Source organism: Molothrus ater, chromosome 2 (genome assembly GCF_012460135.2).
Source record: "Molothrus ater isolate BHLD 08-10-18 breed brown headed cowbird chromosome 2, BPBGC_Mater_1.1, whole genome shotgun sequence".
NCBI classification, from domain to species: Eukaryota; Metazoa; Chordata; class Aves; order Passeriformes; family Icteridae; genus Molothrus; species Molothrus ater.
Genome location: NC_050479.2, coordinates 38,977,686 through 39,003,282, shown reverse-complemented (window position 1 = coordinate 39,003,282; position 25,597 = coordinate 38,977,686). Strand labels below are relative to the sequence as shown.

The window sequence follows — 25,597 nt, the reverse complement described above, 5'->3', positions numbered from 1 at the left end:
TGCAACTCAAATTAGACAGCTAGTATGTAACATGTTATAATGGAAGAAACATATAAAAACCAACATCCACCACTATTCTGTCTAGGTATTGAGCACCTAAAGTCAGCAGCCTCATTAAAAATTACCAAAGTGTGTTTGAAGCTCTACTCTTTCCAGGATACTGCACTGGGGTTTTGAGTCATCCTGTTAAAATTTCGATTAATCTGCAGGACTGGTGCATACCAGTTGAAATGCCTGTCAGAACCTCTTATTTACTACTGGGTATACAATATTATACAAACAATGGGATCTGGGTATAGATTAACTCCTTTTACCTTCTTGCTTAGCCTTTGCCTTCATGAGTTTGTTTTTCCTTTCCAACAATGAAAACAGGTTTCTTTTATTGGTATAGGGCATCTCAATAAATTAATTTAGATTTTCCCACTGACTTTAAGTGGATGAATTTCTGCAATTCTAGGCCACTACAATGTGTGATACACAGGATGGACCAAGTGAGATATTTCATTAGACATGTCTTCTCCTAAAGCCAGCAGCTTCCAAGACAACTTCTGGAAAATGTATCAGAAAGCCAGATATGCTTACTGTAGTCTATCTGGCTATTTCCTGTAGCAAAGTGAATCCTCACTGCTATTGGCAGCTCAAGTCAGCTCCCACTAAAGGGAAAGCTTTCTGTAGCCTACTCTGATGGAAAAGGTAGAGCAACAGCATTGCATCCTGCTCCAACTAGTCTTCACCAAGAAAACAAACACTGTGGAATAATCTGCATTGCCTGAGTATTCAGTTTCCTCAAGGCTCTTAAAAATATTTCTTTTGTGCATCCTTTGTGCTACAAAAACCAAGTTTCACAACAACCAAATAGGAAATGACACCAGCTTATTGATTTTTTCTCTCTCCCAGGATTTTTTATTCTGCTCTTCTGATACTTTGTTCCTCCTTCCATAACATACTAGGGTTTTGTTAGTTTGATTTTTATAGTGCCTCTAGTAAAAGCTTCACAGGATTAAAAAAATGAAAAATAAAACCAGGAAATCCAATAAATGGACATAAGAAATGCTTTACAAATAAAAAAAACCCCACCTTTCTCTATCTCAGAATACTTTGCCTCATATACTTGGAAATGTAAAAAGCCAAACAAATGATTTTTCTGACAACCTTTTCACTAAGAAATCAATTATCTAAGCTATGCAGAAAGAGAAAAATGTATTGTTAGAGAAAACTGTACATTGCTTATAGGAGAGACACAGACAGTCTACATTATGGACTCACCTTGAATAAACCCTGGCAAGTATTTCTACTGGAAAAAAAACCCTGAAAACTTTATACTTGAAATGTTGAAGAGATTGTTTCTAGCACTGATTAATAAAAGCATAATTATACTATATATTCAGAGCCAAAATAGAAATAGGACATGCAATGTTCCCTATTTTGAATATAAATAGAATTAATGCTTTTTTGTTAAGAATCCAGGCTCTACTTGCTGTATCCTGGGCACAAAGCAAAAATGCCTGCTGCAAAGAGTTCATGGCCTCAGGCTTTAATGTTGACTTAATTATTTGTTTCCAGCCACGGATATTGTACCAGATTTGCCTGTGTCAGAGTTAATTTTCCCCACCATAGTTTGCATGTTGCTATTTTGGATTTGTGCCCGACACAGTGTTGATAACTCAGGGATGTTTCAGCTGTTGCTGAGCAGTGCTCGCATGAAGTCAAGGCTTTCTCTGCCTCTCACCCCACCAGTGATCAGGCTGGGCGTGCACAAGGAGCTGGGAGGAGGGGACACAGCCAGGACAGATGATCCCAACTGAACACAAGGATATCCTATGCCACAGGGCATTGTGCCCGGCATATTAGGCTGGAGGAAGCAGAAGGAAGGAGGGGCATATTTAAAGTGATGCTGCTTGTCTTCCCAAGTTACTGTTATGGCTGATGGAGTCTGGCTTTCCTGGAGATGGTTTCGCTGTCTATGGGAAATGGTGAATGAATCCCTTGCTTTGCTTTGCTTGTGTGTATGACTTTTGCTTTACCTATTAAACTGTTTTTTATCTCAACCCATGAGTTGTCTCACTTTTACTATGACCATTCTCTGCCCCATCCCACTGAGGCAGAGTGAACAAGAGGATGCACAGGGCTGAGCTGCTGGCTGGGGTTAAACTATGATGGAGATGAAAATGAGTTTCCCTCAGTTCTACTCTAAGATCTGTGGAGTGTTTTATGACAACCCAGCATTTGCTGGTTTTATTCCAATATCTTATTTTCAAGATAATAATTTTCATATTCATGTTGTTTTTCAAATAGTCTCAGAACCTGAGATAAAATAAAGACAATTCATTTCACAATTATTCTTGTAATTGTTGTCCGTGCCAACATTGACTCAATATTCATACAAAATCCAGCAATCCCCAGCATCATGAGAGACAATGAAGAATGATGCAGCACTGCTGTCTTTATAATTTGCACTTTTTTAAAGGTTTGTACTCTGGTGTGGTTTCTAACAGGTTTTTTTTGCTCTCATTTCTGTCCCAGAACTGGTGAACTCTCAGTTTCATACAATTTTAAGAGATCAAATACAAATTCTAAAGCTAAGATAAAAAATATGTATCAATTCAATCTTCCTTAAAAAAGGAGATTCATAAAGCATTGTACTGTTATAAGGACTAAAGGGCTTAAAGCTGGGCATGTGAGTCTGAATATCAAAAATATTTAGACATAGAAAACTACACAACAACCAAAACCAGAGAAACAACCAAGAATATTCTGCTATCATTCACTCTAGTCTAAGAGTGACCCCTCTGGCTCCAAAGGACTGTGTAACTATTGAAGCCAGGGAAAGTGCAGTAAGCATGAAGAAGAAATGAGCCCAATCCAGGCAAGGTTCTAGGATCTCTAGTGCATGCGCTACAGTGAGATCCTTGATCAGCTAATGACTCAAGCAGGCTCCCTGTCAGAATGTCACTTGTAGCTAAACTTAACTGGTTCAGCAGCACTTAACAGACTCCTCCTTTGCAAAATTCATGACTGCATAAATGGGTATTTTGGTGGTGTGCTCTTGTGATTGCTGAAGCCAGACTACTTGTAACAGTATTTTGGTTATGCTAAGGGACCTTCTGGCAGCTAAGTATATAATCTTTATATAAATAAAGATTATTTAGGAAGAAGTTCTATATTATATTTTTAAATACAATGCTTTGTGATCTTTTTAAAGTTAAATTCTTCTGAATGTTACACTCCTGCTAGAAAAAGATAGGAACTCAGCAGCCATGCATTGCCTGCAGATGTTACCCTTAAGCCTCAGCTCACTACCACTAACATTTTGTTTGAGGAAATTACCTTTCAAAAGGTTGTAAGATAGGGCTGTCAGCCACTGTCAGACAGAGGAAGTTGAAAAAGTGAGCAAAGTATTCTTGGAATGCTTGAGGGAATAAAAAATTACACACTAAAATGTTCTTGACAATCACATTTTTTACTTTAGCTTATCTTGAAAATTACCCAGATAGTCGTTTTACCATACCCACCTCAGCAAGGTAAAATTCATCATATTGTCTCTTGAAATTTTCTCCTTTATAGTAGTTGCTAGCAGCAACAATCACATCGACAGCAACCATACTTAGTATGAACATATGAAACACAGATGACCTCATCATTTTCTACAAAAGAAAAAATAAATGTTATCATCAAAAGGAGTCAAACCATGTGCATTTTAAAGTTATATTAGATTGTCAAAGCATAGTCAGTATAATAATATGTTATTCTAAAGCTTCTTTATATGATTTTCATGTTTTAAGCTTTAAAATATGTTTGAATATATTGCTTCAAATGGTTCACATGTGTAGGTTTTGAGATTTTTTGGTACTTTTTAATTTCTCTTTGCCAATTGACTTCTTACTGAAGGTTTATAATTTAATATGATATCCATTACTTTAGTATGTTCTAAAGCATAAAGAGCACATCTATCTAGTCATTTGGCCTTGTTCAATACTCCTGCATTATGATTTATTCATGTAAATCACAATGACTTATTGTTCAGGAAAAAGTTACATCAATGTCTATCTTATGCACTGCTTTTGCTCAAGAAACATGTTTTATGGGATTCACCTGATGTCAAACTAGTGCCTAAATGAATAAAACACATCTATATACAGTAGATATACACATCTGAGCCTATGAGCTATGAAGTACTCACAGATAATTCACACATCTGTGTACTTAATGCTTTGTGTCACTGCTGCTGCAGCCACACAGGAGAGAAGAGAGAAAGAGAGGCACAGAGCGGTGTCCAGGAGTTTACATCTGTGAGATGCTAAAACATTACTGATATGCAGAAGTTCAAAGAAGTAACTTCTAAGCACTCATCACAAAGACCATGAACTTATGATTTCCCCTAAAAGCCTAACCACTTCCCGCACTGGGTCAGCCACAGTAAAAGCTAGAGTCAAACACAGAATGTACTGTTATTAAACATACTGTTCTGTTCAAAACAGAACGTACTGTTATTTTACATTAAAAAATGTAAAAAATATTTGAATGAATGGTGACTAATATTGATATTGTTTTACACATTTCCACAAATAATACAGTTCAGGTTTTCAATACGAGTAAGTTATGTACCCTTATGGTTCCTTGTGTTTGTGTGTAAGTTGTACCTACTGTGGAAAAGGCCATTTTTATTTGTTCCTAAGTTTATACATAGAAGTGCCTAACAAAATCTCAGGAATAAGAGAACTAAAAATTTAGAAGAACTCTGCCTCCTTTCATCTTTTCCTTAAAAAGGTACTGGTTTATGTACACATAATCACATAATTATTTATGTTGGAAGGGACTTCTTGAGATCTAGTCTGGTGCTGCCTGCTTAAGCACAGTCAGCTAGAACAGGTATTCCAGAACTTTGTTCAGTTAGAGTTTGAGTATCTTGCAGGATGAAGGCTCTGCAACCCATCTGTGCAATCTGTTCCACTGACCACCTTCACAGTGGAAGAGTCTTTTGTTTTGTTCAGCTGTTCCTCATGGGTCCAGACTTTCTCCCAAAACTCAGGGGCTTGAGATTCCTGAAGGTCAGTCGTACCTATCAAGATGGGTGAAAAAGGCCTCAACCATTTCTATGCCACTGCCTTGCCTTGCAAGGTCTCCTAATTCTTTCAACAGCAGGCTCACATTTTTCTAGTTTTCCTTTTGCTTCTCTTATATGTAGAAGCCTTTCTTGTTGCCTTCCATGTCATGGCAGATTCAATCCTGTAACTCCACTCTCAGACAGGGTATTTGTAGTTCTCCTGGGCCACTTGGCCCTGATTCCATCTCTTGTATGCTTCCTTTTCAATTCTGAGTTTTGTCCAGAGCTACTGGTTCAATTATGTGGACCTCCTGTCTTGTTTGTTTGATTTCCTGCACTTGGAAGGAGACCATTTTTTAACTTGAAGGAGGAAGATCCTTGAAAATCAACCAATTCTTCCAGAACCTATAATATCTATGACTGTGTCCTATGGGATTCTTCTAAGCAGACACCTGAACATGAAAAATCTGAACACCAGGGTTGTGGTCCTATCTTTTGGCCTTGTTCCTTCTTTGAAGGTTCCTGAACTCCACATTCTCATGGTCATTGCCAAAAAGACTGCTCCTGAATTTCACAACCTGACCAATTTCTCCTTCCTGGCTAGTATGATAAGCCTCCAGAACACCTGATCTCATCAGTACACATTTTAGGAAGTTACCACCCCTGCAATGCAGAAAGCTGGACTGTTTTCTGCTGTATTGTCCTTCTAGCAGAGTAGTTACACTGCCCCAGGAGAACTGAGGCTTGTGAATGTGAAACTCATAGAATCATGGAACAGTTTAGGTTGAAAGGAATCTCAAAGATCGTCTACTTCAGAAGGATGCAAAATTTAAGAAACACACATCTTTACATTCGTAAGATATATTAACACATTAGGATATTCATATATAGAGTTGTAAAACACTGTCTCAGTCTTTAATGAGCTGAGATTGTTATATTCATGAATAGTCAGCATTAACATTTTATGTGAAATCCTGCCTGAAACCCAGTCTTAACCCAGCTACTCTTATACAGGATTGTTGGGTGCTTCTTTTTTGAAGAAACTAGAACATAATTTAGGATGTATGGGAGGCTGCAAGGACTAGTACTTGTTCAGCTTTTAGCAAAGCCTTGTGCCTGTCTATTGATGAATTCATCCCCTCTTGAATTCCACTGGAGTTTAAGATAGCTTGTTTAAAAAGCTGAATGGAGACTAAGCACATATTTACAAGCATACAAACTGATAGAATTGCCTCTTGTCTCTTAATATCTCAATTTTTTGTGTGAATTACAGATAGCATTGCAGACAGAAGCAAAACCTTTCTTATACAAGCTGGCTTCCTTTTGACCCTAGTGACATAAAATGGTTGTATTTTCTATTCTAGAAAGGGAGGTTCAGGAGAGAAGCTTTACATTTAGAAATTTACAGAACAAGCAGGGGTTAATAATACCTAAAGCACAGGTAAGTCACCAAAATAGTGGCTAAATAAGGTCTTGCTTTTATTTTTAATCCACAAGGCAAGCTATAAGAATACAATAATGAAAGGTAGGGCTGCTGGCATCAATCATGCATTTTTTTTCAGTGATATGATTCAAAACAGGTGTCATTCTACCCTTTACATTTCCATTTCACACAAATTCTAACCAGATAGTTAGTCTCTCCGCATATTTTACACTGTATTTTTAATGGTGTCAAAATTTCCATCATAATAATGAAGTATTCTGTCTCAATTGTGAAAGTACTTGCTAAAAGAAACTAGCAAGTGAGGTTGCAAAAGCCACTTTTATCTCCCTTCACAGGGAAGCAAAATGGTAATACAGGAAAAATAAAAATGCATAAATTGTCTTCATATGCATGTACATACACGCACACTTTGTGATCTTCTATGTCCTCAAGTGACATAGCCACATGTGCTTTAAAAATTCCAGGGATGGTGACTCCACCACTTCCCTGAGCAGTCTATTCCAATGTTTGACAGCCCTTTCCATTAAGAAATTTCTTCTAATAGCTAATGTAAACCTCCCATGGTGCAACTTGAAGTCATTTCCTTTCATCCTGTCACTTGTAACATGGAGAAAAGACTGACCACCACCTTACTAAAATCTCATTACATATAGTTATAGAGAGGAATAAGGTCCTCCCTGAGCCTCCTGTTTTCCAGGCTAAACATCCTCAGCTCCCTCCCTCCTCATAGGACTTGTGCTCCAGCCCATTCACCAGGGTTCTTGCCCTTCTCTGGACTCTCTGCAGCACCTTTTATTTTTCAGTAAGATTCAATAAAGCTTGTTGTCAAGGTTGCCTTCCCAATTAAACAGAAAGTAAACTATTTAGGTAATAGGAAGTATTACACTGGCATAAGATGATTCAACATTAAGATAATAAGGAAGGAGGCTCAGACAGGACTCAAGCCAGGCACAGGCAATGTAAAGGCAGAAACAGCTGGCTGAGGCAACAAATTAAGAGATAGCTGTGGTGAGGAACAATAAAAGCACCTAGGTGCTTGCAGAGAGACAGAGAGCACACAGAGCCAGCAAGGTGAAGGCATCTGAACAAATACCTCCACCACACACAGAGCAAGAATGCTATGCTGAGGAGATTTAAAAAAAAAAAAAATCATTATTTTTAAATCCCAGGACAAGCCAGTTCATAGGGGCCAGATTGGTATCTGTGTTTCTTGTTTTTTTCCTACGTCATGTCAGACTCTAGCTGCTCACTTGTCATGAATGCTGTGCATGATAAGCAGCTTTCCTGCTGGCATCTCACACAGCTTGCTGCATCTTTAGGAGATCAATCACAGTGCTCTAACCCACACACCTACCGTGCCCAGCTTTCCCCCTACTCTAATCTGCCTTAGTTTGTTCTTTCTACATCACAGAATTTTAATTTGTGTTTGCACCCTTAAAACACTTCAGATACACCTCTGCTGCTATGTTCGACCATGAGAATCCACTGTCTCTTTGTGTATTTCTGTATTTGGAATGAGGCCTAAATAAAAGCTGAATTTAGTCCACAGCTCTTGCCCAAGCCTTGAAAGTCATTCTGGATCATCAGATCAGCAGTGTATCATTTGGATTACAGCCCTTTTCAGAGCACACAGGCATGGAAAATTCTCCATGCAAACTTGAAAGAGAAGACATAATGCCAATTTTTGTTCTTGTTTAATTTACTGACCTTTTTTCAGCCCTTCGATGTGTGTTTCTTAAGCAGTGTAGGAATGAGATGAAAGAAATGTTCTGATGTTGCTGTCAGCCAGATACATGGTAAATTGTATCTAATATTAAACTGGATGTAAGATTAGCTGTGTTGAAGAAGTCTCAAGTGAAATGCCCTGCTGCTGTCATCAATCAACTACAACAGTGATGAATTTCTTACATTTACTATGAATTACCTATAATGCTGGCATCTGACTTCATGCAGGATGCTAATTCTCAGTGTCCAGGACACTGAAGAACCTGTATGGCACAGTGCTTTAGAGATGCAGTGGCTATAAAAACCAGTACATAACAAACTTTGTTAATCATCCAAATTCTTTCATTGTTTGGAAATACGCAAAGGAGCTATGGATTTGTTTGTGCTCAGATGGGAATTTCATGAATGCAAAAAACACTTCTAAAATACTACTCATTTATTTAACACTAGGGACATGCTTGGTGCAGCTGAGGAACTCTGAATGAAAAACTGTATTAAATATCCTGGATTCACCCAAAAAAATCAAGTAATGACACTGCAATTGCTGACAGGTAGAGACGACCTGGCTCACTTAGTCTTACAGAGCATTACAATGCGTGGCCTAAAGCAGTCTTTTGTCACTCCAGTAGTATCAGAATGGGGTACATTGCTTTAATACTCCTCCCACGCTCCTGCATGGCAGAGGAAGGATGAGTGACATAAATTTGCCTTTGCCAGCTCACTGCCCTGGAGAACATCCACAGCAGCTGCCACTTTGTACAGCCAGCACCACAGATGCTGGCTCAGGAAAGCAGTGGTCCATGTGAAATGCAGTCACTAAGCAAACTGGAATTATTGAATATAAAACTACCTTTTCCTAACGCTAGATTCCTTTTGGGGGCTTGATATGTACATCAGGTCAGGTCTCTGTATCACCATCCTTCATATAGCAATTTTTTTTCAAGTCCACAGTAGATCTTACTAAGCAAGACGATAAATGTTGCAAACTTGTAGGGTATGACAGACTTAATAATGAAAGAACCCATGGGCCCTGATATTACTAACTGAAAACTGACCCAGCTGATAATGTTTAATATCATCATGTGAAACCTTGAAAGAGGTGTCTTCAAAGAACTCAATGGTTTCAGTTTAGACCTACAGAAATTTAGACTTCATCTGATAATACTAACAGCGGTGGTGATCGAAGAAAACAAAAAACCCTGACAAATAGTCTTGAAGAAAAAAAAATTACCTAAAAAGCCATCAAACTTATTAGTACTGAGCAAGACATGGTGAGGATCTGATATGCAGAAAAGCTTTGCTTATTTTGGCTATTTAGTGTTTGAAAAGCTTTGACTGCATAATTGTCAAACTAGCAGGGTAGCTCATGAAAGTACCAAACCAATTAATGAACAGTGTAAACATCATTTAACTAAAAGGCTTTGATAATCACTATATGGGTAAGCTTTTTTTCAGATTTTGATACTCTTGAATTGTGCATTCATCAATGGTAAAAACACAATTGTATCTGTATTTCTTTATATTTTAGATATACTTTAATACTTCATAAACCAATAGTATCTCCTCCTCTGTGTTATAATGGAATAGCTCTGGCAAGCTTCTTACTCCCTTTTAGCCTTCATTGGTTTTTGCTATTTGCACAAGGAAGCTAGATTCTGCTAAAAAATTCCAGCCAAGCTTCCAGCTATACCTGTTTAAAGACCTTGTACTGGCTACATGATCACTGTGGTTAAGTTTACACCTATAATTTTAATAATGCTGTATGTATCCTGTACTCCTGTCTATACACACCTACTGGAAGACCATACTTTCTGGTACTTAGAATAGACTTTGATTCTTTAAAGCTTACATTTGTGCTAATCCAGCCTTATTTACTTATGGGCCTGTTGGAGCCTAGATCCTATCACTGCAGTGGCATGAAGGCAAATGCAAGTCCCAGCTTATTTCCATGCACAGAATCACCGTGATGTGTGGAGATGCTTTCTGGAACAGAACTGCCAAGCTTATGGTACCCATTCACTTCATAAAGCCCAGTTAGCTGGAGTCATGTGGGCATCACAGAATACAGAAAACTTGCTCAGAAGAGCTAACAAAGCATGACTCAAGTTCATTATAGCAGCTTGGAAAACACTAGGTCAAATAATAGCAAAATGAAAGTATTGCAAGTCAATTCTCATTCTTTCTAGACATTTCAGAGGTTGGCCCATGACTCCTAAATACATATAAAGGTATTATGGATTTTATAGAGCAGAGTCAGTTTAAGGTGTATGCAAAGAATTTATACCACTAAGAAAAGAACATGATTGCCAGTCATTCTTGATTAAATGTTGAAATCAGGACACATCAAAAGCTTCAGAAATAATGTAGAAGACTAGAAATAGCAAAATCCCCTTGACTTTAGGACTCTATGACACAAGATTTCTAAGAGTCACTAAGCAAAGATTCAATCCTGGCCTAAAGAAAAGGGCAAGCTTTTTTGTCCTATACATGTTTAGTATACTTATGGTGTTTATTTAGTCTTTTTTTTTTTTTGCAAAGTGCTTGAAGATACCTTGAATATGAAAGAAGCTTTAGAAAATCACATTCTATACACTGCTAATCACATATAATTCATAGCGTGAATAGGATAAATTTGATTTTCATCTTGTTGGTTAATGGCCATCTGAGCAAGTACAAAATTGTGAAATTGCAGAAAATTTTCTCTTTTGTTTTCAGGACATTGTAGAGCATTTTACAAGCTATGTAACTAATTTTCTATAAACCATTTTGCTTTCAACTTACTTTATGACTGCCTGACAAAGATATGCTTGTGAGGAGAATTTAGCAATTATTCCCATGCTCTGCAATCTGAACATTTTGGAAAATTATTAAGCATTAACCAGAAATGTTATGGGAACAAGTTTTTTAAAACCTTATATTGATGCAGTTATATATCAGTGTGGGACATTAAAAAACCTTGTAAATCTGAGAAAACATCTACTGTATTTGAGATGAACTTCAATGCAGGGATGAATTCAAATAATGCAACCTCATTAAGTAACAAGGTGAAGGATGAGTTTAAAAGATGCTGGAAGAAGTTGCTTTTAGATACTGCAAAGGAAATAAGTCAGAAGCCACAACTCAGAAGTTTGGTGATGTCGAGGGGGCAGTCTTGGCTTTACAGTACAGACCAATTGTCCCACTGATATGAGAGCAGGGTGGTTCTTCAGCAATTTTGTCTACAGACTTGCTTTAACATTTTTATGATGTAGAGAAGAGGTTCTTAGTGTTGTGATGTAGTAGAGATGAAATGTAAAGACCCTTTAAGATCCACAGTCCAATGAAAAATCTGCTTAGAAACTCTATGTTACTGTCAGATCACCTTAGCACAGAGAACCTTTGTTATCAGCTGCAGGAAATAATTTAGGTGGTATGGTGATAGTCAAGGAAGGGAAATGGTCCCCAAAACACAAATATCATAACTCTTGCAGTTTTAGAATATGCATTTGGAAACTTTTCTATAAATGTTTTCTGGCTGCAGCAGAGTTGACACTGGCCTGGCGGAAAGAGCACTATAGACAGTAAACTGTCCTGGCTAATAAAATATTCTACAAATTCACTTTGCTGTGCTTCTCTTTCTACCTTCTACTGCATCTGATTAGGATACAAAGCTCAAGGTAGCCACTGTATCTGTATTTTCACAGGGTCTCCTACCATGCAGCCTTAAAACAAGCTGGAAATGGGATGACTATTGAATAATGATAATGTTTCAAGACATGCAAATATGTTCTCCAATCAGTAAGCATAAGATTCTATGCTACCACAATAAGGTTGTAAGGCAACAAATGTAATTTTCAGATGTCATGGCATAGCTAAAATCATAAAGAAATCAGAAGTAGTTAAGATCTTCCAATAATCTAAATGTCTTTGTAATATTTGAAAATACAGGTGAGTCATTAATTTGCCATATTTACACAGACTCTCCTGCCTTTTAGCATAGCTAATTTTGATTTGAAAATTAAAAGCTACTTTAAAAAAAGGCAAACTGAATTCTGATCAAAGGAACAAAGTAAAGCCAATAAGACAGCAAGAATGAGAAAATACACACTTAGGAAGTAAACAAATGGAAATAATGATAGAAAGCCTAATGAAGAGAAATGAAAAACTCTTATCTTAGACTTTTTTAAGTAACCAAGCCTTTAAGGCTAAAGTTTCTGTGAGAAATTAGATACTTTTTTTCCCCCTTACATCCCAGATTTGAAAGCCAAATTTCTATTTCTGCTATAGAACTAAAGAATGTGTTGCATATGCCTCTTTCAGACTAGCTGCATCCTGTTAATTCACATCCTGCAACAACAGAATAAAGCAGTAGCATAGATACATTTCTGTACGCCTCTTAGAACAGCAGCCACTTTTCTCCTCCCACAAACTTCTAACAGAACAGTCAAAAAGAAAGTGGTGACTCTTCTGCCCTAAAAATACATGAAATAATGGCTTCTTTGAAATGAAACGACCCTCCTCCCCACCAATTTATAAATCAGCTAACACAGTATGTCATTTTCTTTTGCAAGAAGAGAGAGAGGAAGCAAGCAGCCTTTCAGCAACAGCAATCTGACTTAGAGAAATTGAGAGCAGCTGCTGCAACATAAAAGAAATCTAAAAATACTACTTAAATTGTTCATGATAACAACAATGCATAAAAATTGTTACCTACCTGTAAGATTTTTAGAACTGTTAATAAGTATATCATCACCTCAGCAGTAATTTTCTCTAAAGCTACATAGTATGAAATGCAAAACATAACCCAAATAATATGAAGTTTTATTCTTTTTTCCTAAATATAGCAATACAGATCAATTCAGAAAATATGAGTAAAAATAATTAGTGAGTAAATGTGCAATCAAATAGGCCAAATTAATTTTTGTTTTATATCTAGTGACTTCATCAAAGCTGTAGGGTGGACATCCACTCTCTACTTTACTAAGGTGTGATTAATCACACCCCTGTCCTATGGGGATTAATATGCTCCCTAGTCCCAGAGTATTTGCAAAGAGAAAGAGCAAAAGTTCTTTTCTTCTGACAATAAAAAAAACTGAACTAGTTTAAAATCACAACTCTAAATGCATTTAACTTTAGTGCATTTTATATGTATTAAAAGCCATTTAACCTTGATGCATTTTATGTGTTAACTTTAATGCATTTAACCTGTTTGGGTGACCACTGACTGAAACAGGTTGCTCAGAGAGGTTGTGGAATCTCCCTCACTGGAGATATTCAAGAATCCTCTGGATGCAATCCTGTGCAATGTGCTCTAGTGTGATCCTGCTTAAGCAGGGAGTTGGACCACAAGTCCCACAGTGGTGCCATCCAACCTTAGCCAGTCTGTGAACCTCAGGTACAGGAAGAGGTAATAGACACATTCCCAACTCCTCACATTATGGATAACCACCACATAAACGCATAATTATATAAAAAATATATGTATGCACATATATACATTTATATAAATAGACACTTTTAGGGCAGGCCAAATTTATAGCCAATTGCTGATGCTGTCCTGAGTCAATCACCTTATAATGGATGCACTTGACATTTTTTATCTGTATTTTCTAATTTCTTCTCTGAAAACTCCAACTGATTCACTATCTGCATTATAACATTATCTATGTTTACATACTGTTGCTGAATCCTCTAGATATAATATTCTATTTTATGCATGTCAACAATGCTAACATTTCCCATGTTTTCATATTTATATTTTGAAAATATGTTGACTACAAAAGAAAAATAAAAGAAGTAATCATGTTTGGCTTACTCTGCAGCAAAATAGCTCCATCTCTAATACTAAATCTATTTGCTACTATTTAGAAGCTGTGCCATTTATGAGCTGTGATACATGATGTATTTCTCACTCCTTCAGATGCACACTAAACATAATTTTGACATGTAATTGATTATTACAGGGGCTTCAACTTTTCCCTGGATTTCAGGGAGGGTGAGTGGCGCTGGAAAGAATCTGGACCCTATCTGTGCTGTAATTTTTTTCAATGCCTTCAAAATTTCTGTAACTTTTATATTTTAGATCTCTAGGAACTTCACTTCCAACAAATTTCAATTAACACTTGTTCCTTGAATTATATGCCTTTGAAGATTTCACCTGGAAGGCATCCCTGAAATTGCTTCAATAGACTACTTACTCTTTCACTTACATATCAATTCAAGAATCATGTCTCTGAAATGTCATTTATTAACCAGGTGTGAATCAGCCATTTTTACTGCCTCTGTTTCCTTTGGCCTTTTATTTCTCAATTAATTAGAATAATTTTTATTTTTATGTTATTGCAGTACTGGTGATTTACTAGCTGTTTTATAAATGTGAGGGAAAAGGTTGCTGTTATTATAATGATTAACTCATGAGCTGAAAGAGCAGAAGACCATAATGTAAGCATTGCACCTCATTCTTCAATTAGTACTTAGGATCATTGTGAAATCCTTCAGAATTCTTTATATTATTTTTAGGAAATTACCCGTGTACCAAGACAGGTGCAGCCATGTTGGAGAGTGGTGAAACACACTACCTGCCCTTCCCTTTTTTGTCCCCTCACAGTTTAAACCACATGGTCAGGAATTCAGTGCAGAATCTGTTTCAGAGTGGCCTCGTGGCTGCGCCAGCTCCAATGAATGAGCTGCTCATATCAGAGTTGGTAGCTCCTGACTCTGCAGATGCTCTGCAGGGGACAAGGCTCAGTGCTGGCCACATGTGCTGTAACCCAGCTCTCACAACAGGGTTCATCTCATGGATGACTTACGTGGGTGCTCTGCTGATAGTGTAAAGTGACAGGAGGCAGGAGAGAGCTTACAGAACTCAAAATGTGTTGGATGACTGAAAATGTAAAACCTGCTGTTAGGAAGACTTTAAAGCATATCTTTTCTTTTGGCCTCATGAAAAAACAACATAGAGAGAATTTCATGATAAGTAGAGATGGAATTTCTATTTGCCTGCAACCTCTTGTACAATGATGAAGCACTATTTTAAATTCCCAACTACTGAGAAAGCACTAACTGCAACAATTTAACAGAAAAGAACAAGAAAAGAAAAGAAAGAGAGATGGGAAACAATTTTCTTTATTTTGAGGAAGTGACGGTGAAACAAAATTAAATTCAAATTCTGAAAGGAAGCTTTTGCTTTTCTGACATGGAAACAGTAAAAATATGTCCATGTAAATTGCTTTTCTAACTTCAAAACATACATGTGGAAGCATCTAGTTCTGTCATTGGACAACCTGCTATCAGCGTTTCCATACAGCACGAGAACCTGGAAAATGAGATTCTAAAAACGCAATTATTCATGGAAGGAAACAAATTTTTCAGTGGATTTTCTTCCTGCTATCATTGAAAGCACACTAAGATAAAACCTTCCTTCATGGAAAAGTTTTATACACAGCTAGACCTCCTTATATTCTCTTGGTACTTATTCCAGCTTTTTATCTTAGTACAATGATTATTATAACATGTGTGCTTCGAAATTCTTTGGATGGCTGAGCTAAATTTCAGTGTTTTTTCACAGCTTTGGTATTGTTGAGCTGTTTAAAACTTAGAGAAGTACTTGATCAGCATTAAAAAAATTAGAATACTTCAGCTTTTCATAACTTCCCTTCTGAACTAAAAACTGCCAAATGTGTGCTTTAGGCAATTAAGACAACTCTATGCAGAATTAATGAAAATATTTTCCTGGGTCAGACTGGCCATTTGTATCTACCATTGGTTTCTGCAATTAAGGAATTAAGACAACTCCAATTAACCAGGAATTAATGAAAATCTTTTCCTGGGTCATACTGGTCATTTGTATTGATTATTGGTTTCTGATTGCAATGCCTTGCTTCACAGAGTACATTAATCTTCTTAGTTACTGGATGTACTGCATTTGTCTTGGGAACATGGTGTACAGTGTAGTTCAGACTGTCAACTTCTACCTCCTTTGGAAGCCTATATAAATAAATATCAAACATTCTAATAGAATTTCCACCTTTTGATTAGAACAGTTTTTCCTTGCATTTTCCTTGCATAATTTAATTAGCACACTCTCGAACTCGTGATTTACATATAAAAAGCAGAGATGACTTTGAAATAAATCAAATGCTCCATTAAAGAAGTGATCAGATGAATAATTAGAAGCAAAAAAAAAATTTTTTGCACTTAGGCTCAAAACCTACTTTCTAGTAAAGTGGCTTCCAATCAAACAAAATTTAACAAACAGAGAAGAACCATAGAAGTATTTCTCCCTACCTGAAATAGCACGGGAAACTGTGCACAATTTAGGCTCTATTTCCTTGGGCAAGGGGATAGCAGAGCTAATCAGAGATTTTGATTGCCATTAATTCAGAGGGCAAGGGGCAGTGATTTGCTTGATACTTCCTTTTTTCTTGCAAAGCATCTGGTCTCCAGCTTCATCTGCCAGACTACCTTTACTGCAACCAAGCCGGGATATCCCTTTTTCCTTCAGTAAGGTAAAACCAGTGGTTAGACCTGTCTAACCAAAAGATCTGGAAAGACTACGCAGTTTAACGTGGCTTGGATGAAACACAGTAGCATCCCAGAATGAAAACACATTTATTGCTTTTAACTGCTTCCATCTCACAGGTAGTAGCGGAAGAAACTATTTACCCACTTGCCAAAAAAGTCATTATGGTAAGGCTGGATTTGGACTGGACCACATAGGAACTGTGTCTTGTAAATCTCCTGGAGATCCTAGAGTTATAGGACAAAGGAGACTGTAACATTCTGGTTATATTCTAGAAACATTCACACAACTTCCAATGTTTTGTTTTGTTGGTTTTTTTTGTTTTTTTTTTTACAAATAAGATTAAGAAAAGTTCAAAATTTACATGGAATATAAAAAGAAATAAGCATAATGTGTAGTGTTCATAACTATGGTCATACTTAGAGCATAAAACCAAGCATGTCCTACAAAAGATAAACTAACAGATGCACCAAATGCAGGTCTTCTTTCAAAGGCTGGGAGATTGTGTGTAGAGGGGTACAAGGCAATTTTCGGACTTCTTTCACCATTTCAGCTTCACAGAGCTGTGTTAACTTCTGCTCATCTATAACCAGCAAACTAAAGAGTAGTTCAGTTGCATTTAGTGCTGATTTGTAACACAGAAAGCTTTAACACTACCTAGAAAAGAGCTGCTTCACTGAATGCTACTAGAGATGATTGGGATTACACAAAATAAAATAGGATTGATCAAGCAGTAAAAACATTAGAGACACATAAGGTAATGTGTGATTTTGGATGAAAATTATAAATTCTGGGGCATGCCCTCAATACTGAGAAGAGACATGGATAGAGGTTGATTAATAAGGGAGAGTAAAGAAAATACATAATTTTCCTTTCCTACAAATTCCTGAACTCTTAAAAAACCCAAAACCTCTTCTCCCTATAACCCACCCTTTAAAAAATTATTCCCACATGCCCTCTAATGAATTTTGCCTTCAGAAATACTTTCTTGATGTGAAAGCGTAGGGGCAGGGATTTAAGACCTGTTCACAGCAGGAAAGGACATAAAAGCAGAATAACAGCAAAGGAGGAAAAATGAAAAACAGGTTTAATACCATGGTGAACTTACTAAGAGTGTTTGACAGAAATGTGGGGGGATCTTGTAGGGAAATTGCTGTTCATGAGCTGTGAAACTCATTCTACAAAAAGGATTTGTATGGGCCTCACTTCTAGCTCCTCTTCTTCAGCTAGTGAGTGCATTGTCTGCCTGAAAACATAGAACATTAATTCAGGCTAAGAATTAATAAGAAAGAAAATTAAATAAAAGAAGAAGGCAGGTTAAAAGTTTGCCATCAGCACACACACAGCTGTTTTTAAAAGTTTAATTAATAAAAATTCTATAATTGTGATTTGATTTTGCTATATGCTAAATCAAAATGAAGCAGCTAATTAGTAAACTAAATCTCATCTGGTCTGTATGGAAGAGTTTCTATTGAAGTGAACTTCAAAGGATTTCTTTAAAAATATGAGCATCAAACATTTTTTGAACAACAAAGGAATATCCTTTGATAGAAAAAATGCTGTTGTCCTATATTTGTAACATGTAATTCTTATTTGATAATTCTCAATGGAATTCTAAGGTATCTCATAATACTTTAGAAAAGTAGAAGTATACTCTAATTAAATGATAAAACAAACTAATAACATGTCTGACAATATTGGTGCAAGTTCTGCAAATTTAAATGTTTTCTTATTTGAAAATCATTCAGCCTATTTTATATTATTTTATATTTTTCCAAAGAAGACCTATAGCACTTTTAAAAATTGTCACATTAATATATATCATTTATAGTCATTCCAGAAAAATGGGAAAATAAAGAAATTCCAGATTTTTTTAAAGTGATAGATTGATATAACTTTTTGACTATGTCAAGTATGAAGAAATTTGTCCTTTTTGAAAACCATCTCTTCAATTATGGAACTGAAATACATCCAAAACTGAATGTTTCTCCTTATGACCATGATGACAGTTTAGACCTACAGGAAGAGTAAAGCTTACTGAAAATGCTTTACCACAATATGTTATTCAGTATTTCCACTGTGAATTCAGGTGGAATCTTAACATTTAAATGACCAAGGTATTGAGTTATCCTCAATGACTGTCTTAAAAATACACAAACCATCTCTTGTTGATGCCTTTTTCTTTTGATTATGAAGTACCTTAGGAGATCAACTCCTATCAGTATATTTAATTGCCAGACTCATAAGACTGCCAAATAAATTTCATTCCTTCTATGTCTGTACAGCCATACCTATGCATAGCTATCTATTCTTGCCCTCATTCTCACCCCTAAGGCTTTTAAGTATTTTTAAAATTAATTTCTAGCTAATATTGCTATCCCACCAGTGCAAAGAATAAAATCATTAAAATTAAAATGGTATCTATCACTGCCATACATCCCCTTCTAAGCTGCAGTTTTATTCCATTGTTCACCCTTTACACACTGTATCTTACTATTCTTTTAAACAACCAGCAGGATTAACCTTTCTGGTTGTATATATAATGATTAATGCTGAATTGAAACAATCTGCACAGGTTAAACTGTACACTAATTTACAATGTGAGAGGGAGCTTTATGTCAAAAAGGAACTTCAGTGCCAGCATTAATACATGCAGTTTTCCAAGTGATCTGCAAAAGTAACTACACCAGTTTATCATCCTGTCATTTCAATGATGATGCAAGTTCATAATGCTTTTTGTTGAATACACTTGCAAAATCACAATTCACAAAAATAAATAAGTTTGTGGAATACAACATGAGTTATACATACACTTACCTGTCTCAATATAAACTCCTTACTGGTTTATGAAAACACAGCACACTCACATGCTGAAGAGTTTTCTTAGAGGTCAAGAGTTTCAAAGCAGTCAAGTGGATTTAGACATGTAAGTTCCACTTAAGTAACAAAATAATCAAAAAGCAATTCTTGGAATTCCTGCAATTCTTGGAATTCCTGAAGCATAGTACATCATTAATTGTGAGAACCAGGCCATGTTCTAGAAATGTGTTCAATGTTAGAAAGAGGCAGTAAAGTAAATTTAAGGAACTCCCTTTTTTCATTATATTTTTAGCTGGAAAAAATAAACAGCTAATTTCTCCCATACATCCCTAAGTCTTCATGTTTTTAAGGAGGAATACTTAGCAAGTGCATGACTCTTTCACATCATGGGTTTTTTTATTGTTTTGGTTTGGTTTTTATTCTTTTTGTTTTTCTTCCAAGACTGTTCAATATGTAGCTTTGTTTCAGTCTGCCATTTTTGATGACTACAAACCCATTCTGCTATATTTAATTGTTCTACATTTAAAATATTAGAAATTAAATTCTTCTGCAGAGCAGTGGTAAAACTCTCACTGAATTTGATGGTGCAAGGGTTCTATTTCTTCTCTTCTGTGCATCCCTTAAACAGAAAGGGGAAAAAAACCCTGTGATAGTCTCATCTCATGCCCTTCCCTCCTTACCTCTTCTCTCAGGAACAGGTAGAAGATCAAGCATTAGTGTTTGACTCAACTTAGCTTTGCTGTGCACTGAGAATCCCCCATCAATTTCCTCTCAGAAACCCAGTAAAAGAGCAGTGAATCATGCTCTTTTGCAGCTCAGTGAATAAAAACCTGCCTCAGAATACTCAGCTGGAAGACTGACAAGCTAAAGTTGGTATTTCTGTATCACACACATACATTTGCCCAAGTATTATTGCAGGCAGATCTTTCCTGTATGTTTGGTTTTAGTTTACACAATGGCAGTCTCAGCTATAACAAACTCCACTCAATTTGCTATATCCCCTAGGAATTTACTCCTATCACTTCTTGAAGGGTGCTATTCACTGGCACCTCTAAGTCTCCTGACATAAATTGGAAGATGCCAATGCTGTAACTCAGCTATACCTTGCCTGACTTCATCCACATCCTTTGCAATCTTCATGCGAAGCACATTCAGTAGTATCCTTGAAAAAAAGACATTGCTACCTGTTCCCATGGAAATCCTTCTGGACTAGTAGCAGCACAGGAGCCACTGTGGTTCCACAGAGCATACAAAAGGCATGAATTCAGCAGAAAAGCAAGACCTCCACCAGAAGAAATGGATCAGATTATCTTCCAGAGACAGAACATGAGATTGTTCACCCATAACAAACTTGCTCAGGGAGCTCTTCCAGTTGTTTTCATTGTTTCTGTCTTGTTTCAGTGACTCATATGCATAAAGTTGTACAAATGTGTATCCATGTGAGTGGAGGAGCACATTTATAAGTTCTGATTAAGTGGCAGCAACGAAAGAGATGGAGAGTAGCTCTAAATAGTGGAGGCTGATAACCTGGCTAAGGACAGATATTATAGACCAAAGTTTGCTGAATCCTGGCTAAAGAAGAAAGAAATAAGAATTTAAGGGTCTGTGAACAGATCTATTGGTAGTGGCTTCTGTGCTATGAAGCATTAGGAAATTTTACTTTGGGCAGAGGATGAAATGGACCTACTAAGTGTAAAAATAGTAAGACTTCTCTTGCAAGCAACCATGAATACTCAGTGACAGGTAGTTTCTAAGTAAAAGAGAAATGGCTTAAAGGATACTGAAGAAAACTGAGATATTCAGGATGATAGTTCTGAGCCAAAAGAATAACAGACTGGATAGCAAAGGTTTATGCAGCTAAAGAGAGGATGAAGGAGGGAATTGGATGTACAGTCTGCTTTCACTAATTAGTGTTTCAGTTCCTCCTCTCAGTTATCTAGGATCAGGGAAGTGAAGGCCAGAAATAACGAGGCATGGCACATGTACTGCCAACTCCCCTATTTTAGCAGTGTCTGTAGTAAAACACCTGAAATCAAGCCCACTAGTGAATATATCTGCTTTCCTCAGATCTTCTGAAAAGTTTATGACAGAGAAAAGGAAATTATTTATATACACCCTTGGTAATGGGCAATTAATGAAATGTCACTACATATAATATATGCACCAGGTGGCATTAATGGCAAAATAATATATGACACTTAAAGTATGATGTTTCAGGCTACTATTCAAAGGATAAGATGAAGATTCAATGAAAATGACTGATAATGGAAATTATTATGGAAGTTCCTGAAACACTGCAATTTAAATATGTTGTGGGTCTAGGCCTATAAAAATGGAAAAGTCTGTCACAAATGTTAAGACTGTGTGATTATTAAGAGATGTCTCTGCCTGAATTAAGGTGCCAGCAAGACCATATGTCGAAGTCAATAGTACTAATCCTATTTAAAATAAAATTTGAAGTAGAGAGATAGAAAGAAATAGAAGAGAAAGGAGGGTGGGGAGAGGAGAAAAAGAGAGAGAGAGAGAGATATCAAGAAGACAGTCACCACTCATGGATCCAGCAGCACCTCATTGATCCTCTTTCACCCCAGCTTCTTGGTGGCAGGGGGTACTGAGGTCATTCAAAACTTTTCACTATTTATCCATTTTACTAAACACTGAGAATGCTGACTGATTCCCACTAGAGGCAAGGGAATATTCCCTTGCCTCTAGTGGGAATCAGTCTGCATTCTCAGTGTTTCTCATCTTCTGGGTTGGTGAGTTTCTGGGGTAGGTGGGCCATGAGTTGGTTATGGTGATCTCCCCCTTCTGGAATTACTCTTTACCCAGTCAGAGCTGATTTCAGCACAGTTGCTGAGTTGGCTTTCCTCGTGGCTGCATTCTTTATGTCCATTACCAGAGATGCATTCTTCTCCCCCAGATTTGTTTACATACCCCAAGGTCTGAGATTGCACTTGAACAGTAGTACCACCTTTCTCTTATCTCAATCAGCTTGAAGATCTGAATCTACTGTATTGCACTGCAGCCTACAGCTTGTTAAAATGCATAGGGCAGGTAAAGATGTGGCTTTTCAGGTATTACTTTAAAAATTCACAAAGGATAAAGGATGTAGACTTTGATATGATTGTGCAAATACTCTCTGTAAAACAGCAGCATTTATGTGAATCAAATCACTCATAAGAAAATATGATTTTGAAAACTCTAGGTACCTTCTAATTATTTCAATAGGATTTAATAAATGCAAAATACTTGTGAAAATCCAGTATGCATGTTTACTGAAGCAGGACTTTTCTTCATCTTCACATCAGAAATAGATTATTAAGGCCTAGTGAAGACAAAGGAGGTAGACTTTGGCTCTTGTGAGTCACATGAAAAACACTGGCACACCTAAAATAGGAAGGTAAACACCTGCAGTACAATGCAATCTGTAGAGTGATGGGCACCACTGTATTCAGACCCTCCAGTGCCCTCTGGCAGTGCTCATTGCTTTCCACTGGCTCTGTGTCACTATGGTCCTACCACTGGCATCTGCCTGGGGCTTAAGGACACATGAGATAAGTCTGGACCACACTGATTCTCAAGAGTCACCTAAGAGACCCCAAGAGTAACAAAAAGATATTACAAAGTGATTTGCTTTAAAAGGTTTCAAAAATCTAAAAAATTACTCTAAAAAGAACAAAATAATAACATACAGAGTTGCAGTACAGGATATTCTTTACAGTCCTAGTGACAAGAGAGCTTTGTGAAATATTAGAAATATGGAAAATACTGAGGGGTAAAACAACCTGCATGAAGCATACAAACCAAAACCCTGCTAGTTTTGTTCTAAGACTCTGCAGTCTTCCACTTTGCTCAAATTTGTGGTCCAAATTACACCTCCAAAAGAAGTCATGCTGCTCCTGCTGCTGCTCCTAACACTTTGATTGCTCTAATTGTGCTAAGCACAGAAAAGCCACATGACAATTTAAATACCTGTTTTCAATTTGATAGGATTTGAAACACTGGACATATTTAACCCCAGAAGTAAGTAAAATTTTCTAAAGGAAATTCAGCTGAACTTCAGTTTTAGTGGCATTGCTGAATAGTTCCTATAATCCACTGATGCTCATGTGCCCCAAAATTTCTAAATACCAATTATAAGCACAATCTGTACCGAAGTCCATAGCTAAAAAAATTCTAGAAAAATGGTACACTCTGCCTGTTTAGGTCAAAGCAAAAAGACTGAAGTAAAAAAAAAACCAACAAAACAGACAAAAAAACCAAAAAACCAAGGAAAACACTTAAATGAAGCAAAAAACAATTTTCATATTTTTATTGTAGAAGATTTTTGCTTTATTAATTTGACCATGATGTTGTAGGAACTGAATGTCACTGCCTAATGAGTGAACTCTGGTGGTGGGTTGACCCTGCCTGGAGACCAGGTTCCTATTGACCCACTCTATCACTCCCCTCCTCAGCTGGAAAGAGTGGGGGAGAGAAAAAGCTTGTCAAGACAAAGGCAACTTAATAAAGTACAAGCAAAGGCTGCATGTGAAGCAAAAGGAAAACAAAGGATTTATTCTCTACTTCTTATCAATTATTTATTATCTTATCAGCAGGTAAAGTCCAGACACTTCCTGGAAAGCAGGGCTTCAGCATGCATAGCATTTTCTCTAGAAGACGCCTTTTGTAATAACAAGTATGTGTGTGTCCTCTCCTTTCTCTTAAAGGCATTCCTTTATAACTGAACAGACATCCTATGGTATAGAACATCCCTTTGGTCCTCCAAGCTCAGATGTCCTGGCTGTGTACCCTCTCCAGATCTTGCCCAGCCCCAGCCTACTGGCAAGGGGAAGATGTTGGAGAGAGCCTTTATGCTGTTCAAGCACTGCTCAGCAGCAGCCAAAACATCTTTTTTAACAAAGCACAGCACTATGAGAGCTTCTGTGGGGAAAACTATCTCCATCTCAGCCAGACACAACATGTCTGTACAGACCAGTACAAAAGAAGGTCAAGATTTATAAAAATTCCTTATGTAAAATTTATTTCTTCTGGAGCAGGTTTTCTGTAGGCCCATTTGAAAATCAGGGGCTACACAAAAGGTTCTACTTTAAGCTTGTCAAAAACCACAAAGTTCAAAGACCTTGACTAACTGTGTCAGCCAATCCTTGTGGCAGGATGGCCAAGCCCAGGAAGTGGTGGTGAATGGAGTTACATCCAGCTGGCAGCTGGTCACCACTGGGGTTCCCCAGGGCTCAGTGCTGGGGCTAGTCCTGTGTAAATATCTTTATCAATTGACTAGACAAGGGAATTGAGCAAACCCACAGTCAGCTCACAGAGCACACCAAGTACGGAAGTGTAGATCTGCTGGAGGGCAGGAAGGCTCTGCAGAGGGATCTGAACAGGATGGATCAATGGTCCAAGGCCAATGGCAGGAGGTTCAACAAGGCCAAGTGCTGGGTCCTGCACTTGGGTCACAACAGCCCCATGTAGCACTGCAGGGCTGGAGGCGAGTGGGTGGAAAACTGCACAGCAGAAAAGGACCTGGGCTGCTGGTCCAGAGCTGTTGAACATGAGCTGGCAGTGAGCCCAGGTGGCCAAGAAGGCCAATGGCATCCTGGCCTGTATCAGCAATAGTGTGGCCAGCAGGAGCAGGACAGTGATTGCTCCCCTGTACTCAGCACTTGTGAGGCTACACCTCAAGTCCTGTGCTCAGTTTTGGGCCCCTCACTACAAAAAAGACACTGAAGTGTGGAATTGTGTCCAGAGAAGGGCAACAGAACTGGAGAATGGTCTTATGAGGAATGGCTGAAGGAGCTGGGGTTGTTTAGTCTACCTGAAATAAGATTGTAGTGAGGTGGGGACCCAAGTGACAAGTCTTCTCCAAAGTGACAAGTGACAAAATGAGAAAAAATGGCCTCAACTTTCACCAGGGGAGGTTTAGATTGGATATTAAGAAAAATTTCTTCACAGAAAGGGTTCTCAGGCATTGGAATAGGCTGCCCAAGGAAGTGATGGAAGTGTTCAAAAAACCTGAGGGAATGAGGGAAATGGTTTAGAGATGAACATGGCAGTGTTGGGTAAA

General features: G+C 37.4%; 1 protein-coding gene across 1 annotated transcript in view; it reads right to left on the bottom strand.

The window, feature by feature from the left end:
- Window positions 1–25,597, bottom strand: part of NALCN (sodium leak channel, non-selective) — a 226,998-nt gene that overhangs the window by 107,217 nt on the left and 94,184 nt on the right. Inside the window, exon 11 of the mRNA XM_036406770.2 lies at window positions 3,513–3,644. Within this exon, the coding sequence (XP_036262663.1) occupies window positions 3,513–3,644 (132 nt within the window). The remainder of the gene's footprint in view (window positions 1–3,512; window positions 3,645–25,597) is intronic.